At 44.4% G+C, this 7866-nt stretch overlaps 1 protein-coding gene across 1 annotated transcript; it reads right to left on the bottom strand.

Annotated features, from left to right (window-relative positions):
- Positions 1-2888: 2888 nt before the first annotated feature.
- rnf214 (ring finger protein 214) lies at positions 2889-6748 on the bottom strand. Its single transcript, XM_030725694.1, has 6 exons — positions 6405-6748; positions 5720-5949; positions 5471-5604; positions 4663-4891; positions 4357-4566; positions 2889-3921 (listed from the first exon to the last, which is right to left on the bottom strand). Exons 1-6 carry the CDS (start codon positions 6547-6549, stop codon positions 3133-3135), a joined length of 1737 nt encoding a protein of 578 aa, XP_030581554.1. The 5' UTR covers positions 6550-6748; the 3' UTR covers positions 2889-3132.
- Between the last annotated feature and the right edge of the window lie 1118 nt (positions 6749-7866).

The raw sequence follows: 7866 nt of genomic DNA, 5'->3' as shown, positions 1-7866 counted from the left end.
CCAACATGGCTCCCACCTGTACAGGTCTATTTGTAGTCTTCATGGAGCCACCCACAGCAGTGATTGTTGGAACTTGTAGTTTGAGCTGCCATTTGTTTTTTCTAACAGTTTGTTTTGTTACTCTGAGTTAAGCTCTTGTTTTTTTCTACTTTTGGATCTGCGTGATGTCAGTCAGCGCAGACTTCCCTAATGTGGTCACCACAGAAGCCCCGCCCACCTGCTTTTCAAACCTTCTTGCTTTCATTGTCCCAGAGCTGCATGACGTTTCCAACCAGAATGAAATCAGGCTTTAAACAGACCTACAGTCGAAATTAGGCCGTTTCAAAAAGTAACATAAAATAATGGCGTTAGCTCCCCTGGAGTCAACAAAAACAAACTTTACTCACAACAAGTTCACTTCCTGTAAGAAAATAACACTCTGAGGACTCAATTACAGAAAAGCTGGACTTGATAGGAACGATTTTTGGATCCACTAAACAAAAGCAGCAGCAGTTATTTTTTCACAGCATGTTTTATGGGTCTCTTTTCCTTTAAATAGTTGTCATGTTTCACAGAGCGCTAAAAACCTGAAGCTGGGCAGATTCAGTCTGTCACGTACTCGGACTCAAACCTCCGATCGCTCATTCTCACTCGCTCCGTTATCTCCTCCTCAATGAAATAATAGTCAAATAAAACTCTCTCATTGCGCTGAGGGGTCCTCCGGGAGCCGCTTAAAGGCCCCTTAGAGTCCCCAGACCACAGTTTGGGAGCGGTCGGTCGGCCCGAGTTTACAGACTGCGGTAATGATGCTTGTTTGTCCAGCGGTCTGTAAATCACACCAACATTAGAGTTGTCACAGGATCCACTGGAGACACAGCAGACCATCACTAATACCTCTGTCCCTGGGGACACATCAGATCTATAACACACACACAGACACACTAAAGCAGCCCGCAGAGGAGATAAAAGTAGTTTTAACTTCTTTAACAGGAGCAGTTATGAAGTGCAGCCCTGCAAAGATCATTTTAAATGAAAGCAGCTTTAAAGCAAACATGAAAGAATAAAAAATAAGGATTTTTTTCATGTAGTGAATCAGTTCAGCCTCCGCTCTGGGAAGAGCTGACAGACTTCCGTAGTTCCCATCCTGAGACCAATGCTGCTCTTTGCTTTCTCTTCCTGGTTTGTGTGGCAGCTGTGCAGAGTGTGGTGATGGTAACACACCTGTTAGTACCTGACACTAACCCTGTGTTGGCTTTCTGGTAACGTCACCACGCTGGTGCTGTAGATCTGATTATTTACCCTCACCATTACCTGTACGGCCTCCCTATTCTGTCCGGGCAGCTCCATGACCCACTGTGGAAGAAACACAGCTACAAATACAAAAGTCCAACCCAGGAATGTTAGCTCCTGGGTTGGGAGTCCTGGGAAAGATGACTGACTGGATGGACCACTGCCACTGAGCTGCTGCTGTTATTGTTACTAATAAAGCTGCACTGTTGTTAGCATTGCCATCATTGATCAGGAACTGCGATAATTTGCCACAAAACAAAAATTTTAATCATATCTGTTCTCTTCAGGCTTCCCTCCACCCTCAGCAGTAGTTTGTCCTCAGCTGGACAAGACGGCCATTCAGACAGTAAACAGGAAGCAGTTCACAAATACACAACTGCCATTTTTCTCTCAGGCATATAGGAGACATATCAGCACTCTGGACTGTGTGATATTTATTGGGACGGCTCCTTTAACCTCACCCATCGACCGTCCAGCACAGCCCATTAAAGCTGCTGTGTGTCTGCAGGGAGAGGTGAGAGTGTGTTTAACAGGCAGCAGTTCTTCAAGTGTTCACAGGTTCAAAACCTCCCCCAGAGGGTTTGTGTACATGTGAGGTGATTGCTGTTGACGGTCAGATTCTTAATTAACAGAAAAAAATGTTAAACTGTTTTATCTTTCTTGCCTAAAATTTGGATCCACGAGTTTTGGACAGGACAGTTTTGGTGCTGGGTTTGGAGGGGAAGCTTCTTCTGCCTTTAACAGTGAGATTCTTAAAAGAAGAGACTTCCTTTGGCAGAACCTCCTGTTTCATACCAGCTGTTCACAACAAAGTCCACAATAAACTGGGTTCTATGGTTCTGCAGGTCCATAAAATGGTGGCGGCCATGTTTAAGTACAGACTAGGTGCTGTCAGCAGAAGTCTTGCTCCACGGCCTTACCGAACTCTTCCCACACCTGAGTTGTTGCTTCAGGTGCAGCCCTCTCTGCCCGTTGGTACCTTCTAGCTGCCTCAGGAGTCCCACCGGCCAACCGAGCTCAACAGGATTCCACGTTCACTTTTGGTGTCCACCATCTGGTTCGGGGTTTACCACGATGACAGGCACAGACCACCTTGCAGCCACAATTCCATACAGCAGCTTCAGCAATGGAGATGTGGACCACGGTCCACTCTGACTCATGATCCCAGCCTTCCTTGGAATGCTGTCAAAGCTTTGCCAGAGGTGGGAATGGGAAGATCATGCAGACCCTCTGCCAGATACTCCCAATCAATCACTACACACTCGGGTACACCAGCTCTGCCCAGCATCCTCCCTGACACCTGATCAACTCACCACAAGGTGATTGGCTCAAAGCTGACCCAGACACCCCTCCACAGGGCTGATGATACAAAAAAAAAAAAAAAAAAATCACTCATCGATCTGTAACCGAGGAACTCTGCGCTTCCTCCACAACACAAACACTTTATTACACACTTTACTGCGATTGAACACCATCTTTAAGCCCAGTTACCCTTATTAACACCCCATTATTTTACTCCATACCTGTACTACAGTACGGAGCTTAGTGACTACACCTGAACATCAGCACTACGCCCAGGTATCAAAGCAAATTATTATTTATAAAGACCCAGAGATGAGTATGATGCAGACAGCTTTACTGATGACACGATGCTGTACAAACACGTTTCAGCCTGTGACAGAACGATGCATTAAGACTGACTCCTTTCTGTAACTCAAACTGAAGTACTGAACAATTCGACCTCAGACCCTCGTTACAGGTTTGCTGAAAACAGAGATGATACAGAGTCCCACAGACTGAATATATCACAAGATTATGAGACAGAACATCTGGAATGGCACAGATGTGTTACTGTCTATTCGGTCACTTTGCTGGACAGAAGGGGCACGAGTTGTTCTTGCTGGACTGCAGCCACACCTGGATGCAGTCTCTGTGGATGGTGTGGGAGCAGCTGAGTGGGTGGCGGCTCTCTGGGTCCACATGGTTTTGGCACATCAGGCAGAGTTTACGGGCCCCGACGGCGTGACCTCCAGTTGGTGGCGCTGCCGCCGCTGCTCTCTGCATGGGAGGGGCCGGCCTCTGAATGGGGCCCGGGGGTGTGGGCCGACTAATGGGCCCCGGGGCCGACCTCTCATTTTGGGCCAGCCTGAAGCCGACCTGCTCGATGACTTCGTCCATGGACATGCCGGCCAAGGTGCCGCGAGAGCTCTTCACCTGCTGGAGCAGAGATGTTAGCTGAGCCCTGTTGCATTGTGGGAACCTTGCTCCGAGCTTCTCCAGGACTTTGTCCAGTTTTCCAGCAGGTGCTGAGGGGGGGGGAGGGGGGGAAGGCGCCACAGGGTGGGCAGGCTGAAAAGGGGGGGACGGGGACAGACTGGGAGGGGGAGTCACCCTCATTTGGCCTCTGATGTGGGGCAGAAGCTGAGGGGGAGGATGGTCCTGCAGTGATGGGGGGGGTTGGAAGTATTGCTGGGGGGCTGGGTGGTGGTAAGGGCCACGGTACTGGGGAGGCTGGGGGTGATGGTGCCGCTGCTGGTAATAGTGTGGGTGCCTCTGCTGTTGGAGGGGTCGGTGAACTGGGTTCGAAAGAGGCGGAGTCCCGATGTGTGGCCGAACCAGCGACTGCATCACCTGATCGAAGCGCAGCTCAGCCTGCGGGACAAACACGGAACGTCAGAGACGGCTACGGAAGAGCAGAGCTGCCAAAATTACAAATTAGGTCGTTAATACGCCATTAGATACACCTATAATAATGAAAATGCATGCAAGAATTAAAGTGATTAATTTACTTTTGAAAATGTGTTTCTTTATTTTTGGGTAAACAGTCCTGACAGTTTTAGTTCCTCCATGAAGGAAAACAGAAACTGGTACAGATGGGATAAATCATGTGAACACAGAGAGAGTTTCAAATGAAGCACCAAGTTAATGAAGAAACTCATTAACTTTATTATTTGTGGTGCATTTAAAAGTTATTAATTTCATTTATTTAGTTTTTTATTCGTGATTTTAGCACTTTCTGTCCCCTGGGGTAAGGACGGCGGTTTACGACGTATCAGATCCACAGTTATTGTGTCACAAGTCTCTCACCATGGGGACCTGAGGCAGAGACGGCACATTGATCCTGGGGAGGGACTCTAACTCTCGACCCTGCTGAAGCTGCTGTAGAACCTCCTTGAAGCGACTCTGGAGCTCAGCCTGGTTCCTCCGGACCAAACCTTCTTTCTTCTCCCACTTCGACCTCTCATGAGAATACTGCTGTGGAAACTCCAGCCTGAGAGTGTTCAGATACTGTCCCACCTGTGACGGGTGGAGACATGATTACTGACACATTATGCTTCATTTATCGAGGACATCAAGTATGTTTGCACAATAGAGACAAGGAGATGTCTGAACCTCTTTCAGCCAGGCTTCGATGCGAGACACGGCCACGTCTCTCTGCTTCTCCACGGCTGCGACTTCGTCCTGCAAGGCCTGCAGCTGGGATTCTTCTACCTCCTTCCTCACTCGCTCCATCTCCTGCCTCAGCTCCTCCAGCTCCTCCCGCCACCTCCGCTGTTCCTCGCTCTGCTCCTCAGTGAGTGCCGTCAGCTTCCTTTCGCTCTCCTCCAGCTCTTTGGCCAGCCTGATTCCCAGAGGAGGACGAAGAGAGAAGAGCATTAACTGAGCTTTTAGGAAAATGTGACTTTAGAACCTCATATTGATCCATGTTTCCATATCACAGATATATCAATATAATCATCTATCAGGCCCAACATGGAGTCAAAGTATAAGTTTTTATACTTTATGGAGAAAATAAGGCACAAAACTTTGGGTTCATTTAGCCTGAACAGTGTATGATAGTCTCAGCGGTGGAGCAGCGTCACAGCTGAGCTGACAGCAGGATATGAAATGAAAGTTAAACCAATCTGAAAGTGCTTCCTGCAAGAATAACATCAGGGAGTATATTCACCTGCATTCTTCCTAATGACCAGCAGGGGGCTGGTTTCAAAATGATTCCTGCTTAAACTATTGATTATTTCAGTAATCAGTTCTATTGATTATTCCATGGATTCATTGAGTAATGGGATAAAAAATACTTTTGTCTTATTATCGAGCAACAGTAAAGATTAAAAATAGAAGAAAACGATGACAGTGATGCTTTTTAACCGTGAGGTTTCCGAATTCAGAACTTGATAAAAACTACTGCATCCTCTCGCCTCACCTGTTCTTCTCCTCCTCTGCTCGGGTTTTCTCTGTGCTCATTTCTGCTTTCTTGGCTAAGAAGTTCTTCCTGGTGGCCTTGGAGTTGTTCAGCTGCAGTTTCACTCGCAGAGACTCCAGTTTGTCCAGAAGAGCCTGAAAACGCAGAGACAGTCTGTTAATCCCACAGGAGAGGCACACCTGTGTGTGTGTGTGTGTGTGTGTGTGTGTGTGTGTGTGTGTGTGTGTGTGTGTGTGTGTGGTGTCTCACCTGGTGCTGGCGGGTAGCCTCTTCCTTCCTCTTCTGCAGCTGTTGTTTGTACTTCTCATGTTCCACCTCCTCCTCCTCCTGCTCCTTCACCAGTTTGTTGTGCTGCTCCATCAGGGTGGAGCTGTACTCAAACACGGCGGCCGCCTTGCTCTCCCAGTCGTTCTCCGTGTTGACGCTGGACTCTGCAGTCATGCTGTCTGTCTGCACGGCCTGGGCCTTGTGTATCAGACCTACAAAAGACGGAAGGAAGGAAACAACTAAATAGGCAGAGAAGATGTTATTGTAACAGGGAGAGTTTAAGGAGTGCAAAAAGCAGTTTACGGTTTCTAAAGTCAGGTTCATTTATGAAAACACAGAAATATGCTAAGCTGCTGCAGTTAACACTCATCAGACCTGGACTGGATTCTGACAGAGCAACTAAACGCTCTTTAAACGTTCATGAAATGTTTCATCTACTCGTAAAACACACAAAAAGGTTTTTTGTGCATCTATATGACTTTAGACAGGGCCTAAAACCCAGTCCAGATCTTCATCTTCCAGAAAAGCTGAACACTGCTTCAAACAGATTTTCCGGTTCATGAAGCTTTCATTTCATTCGTGAAAACAGAATAAATGCAGGTAACGCTCCACCAGGTACTTCCGCTCCTCAGTGTCCACCTGTGAGTGTGAAACTTCAGCGCTTTACCTTCTGCTGTTGTTTTAGCTGAATCCAGATCCAGGTCCGGGTCCGGATCCAGGTACGGGTCTTCCTCCTGCGTTACATGCTGGACTTCGAACTCTTGTGGTTCATCTCCTGAGGCCACATTAGCCGCTCCCACGCTAGCATCCATGTTAAAAGAACTACAGAAATGAAACCGCCGGTCCGGATCCGCCTTTCTCTCTCCACACAAACACCCGCCTTCGCTCAACCCCGAGCGGACTCACGAGCTCCGGAAAAGCTCCTGAAAATAAAACTTCCGCGACATTAGCTACTCTTAAAGTCCTGTTTACGCGTGCCGCCAGCCTGCTACTGTGTGCGTCCCTCAAAGTGGTCCGGCTGAAACGCTTCATCCGTCCAGCGGCTCCGAAACAAAGATCATCTGTAAATGTATTTATTTATTTTCTTAGAATAAGGACATATAGATAGACAGCAATAAGTATTTTACGACAGGAGGGGAAGAATTACAACTTAAAGCTGGTAAAGTGTGAAGAATAAATTCAAAATAATTTGAGATTTTAACTGTTGCATTGTTATTTTTAACACATATGAAACAAAACCTGTACTCATTAATGTGGAGCTTTAACAATTATAAAATGAATAAATCGGTGCATGTTTATTCTAGGTGCTTTAAAAAATTAACAAATTGTACTTTTATTATTTTTCTTGTAATTTAGCTGATGACATTTATTATTTATTTATATTTTACAACTCTTAACATTTTCATATCTTTGATTTATTTAGCAATAATTAGGCAGCTTCGAAACTGTGCGCATATCACCCTGGTTATGATGCTGCATTATTATTATTGTATTTGAAATTATTTTTAATTCTATTATATTTTATTTATTTTAAAAATGTGATTTTTTTGATGATCTTTTTTCAGTTTATTTTTTAAAAAATATATATTTAACTTAAATTACTAAATCGCATCTTTATTTTTCTGCTGTTTGCTTTTATAATCCATTGTTATTGCACTCTACTGAAATAGAATATCTTAGATGCATTTTATAATAATAAAGAACTATTGTTATATTTTCATCTTTTCCTTAATATTTTCTGTTGCTTTTAATTCTAATTTTCACATGAATGATTTTATTAATTAAAAAGTCTTAATTTTTCTGCTCATTGGCTGTTTTCATTAATTATTTATTGTTTTTATTTATTTAAATAAATATTCTTTCAATTTCTCATTTGTATATACACATTTTTTTATTGTTTAATTCAATGTTAAACTTAAATGTACTCAAATTGAGTACATTTGAAATTATAGTATTTATGATGCATATTTAATTACCAAATCACATATTTGTTTGTTTATTGCATTTTAGCCAATGTTTTTAATTATTTACTGTTTTGTATTAAATAATATGAGAAGTGCATCTATATTATTTTGGGGGCTGCTTTTATAATTAGTTTCATGTACTTTATTTTCCAGTTAATTTCCTCA

Source organism: Archocentrus centrarchus, unplaced genomic scaffold, assembly GCF_007364275.1.
Source record: "Archocentrus centrarchus isolate MPI-CPG fArcCen1 unplaced genomic scaffold, fArcCen1 scaffold_68_ctg1, whole genome shotgun sequence".
Taxonomy (NCBI): domain Eukaryota; kingdom Metazoa; phylum Chordata; class Actinopteri; order Cichliformes; family Cichlidae; genus Archocentrus; species Archocentrus centrarchus.
Note: the sequence above shows the minus strand (reverse complement) of the source record. Positions and strands in the feature narration are given on the sequence as shown.

Excerpts from the sequence above, each read along its gene's own strand:
- rnf214 (XM_030725694.1), bottom strand. The coding sequence starts at position 6,549 with ATGGATGCTAGCGTGGGAGCGGCTAATGTGGCCTCAGGAGATGAACCA. Across the intron at positions 4,567-4,662 it reads TCGAAGCCTGGCTGAAAGAG|GTGGGACAGTATCTGAACAC; the intron begins GTTCAGACATCT and ends CACCCGTCACAG. Across the intron at positions 3,922-4,356 it reads CTCTGCCTCAGGTCCCCATG|GCTGAGCTGCGCTTCGATCA; the intron begins GTGAGAGACTTG and ends TTTGTCCCGCAG.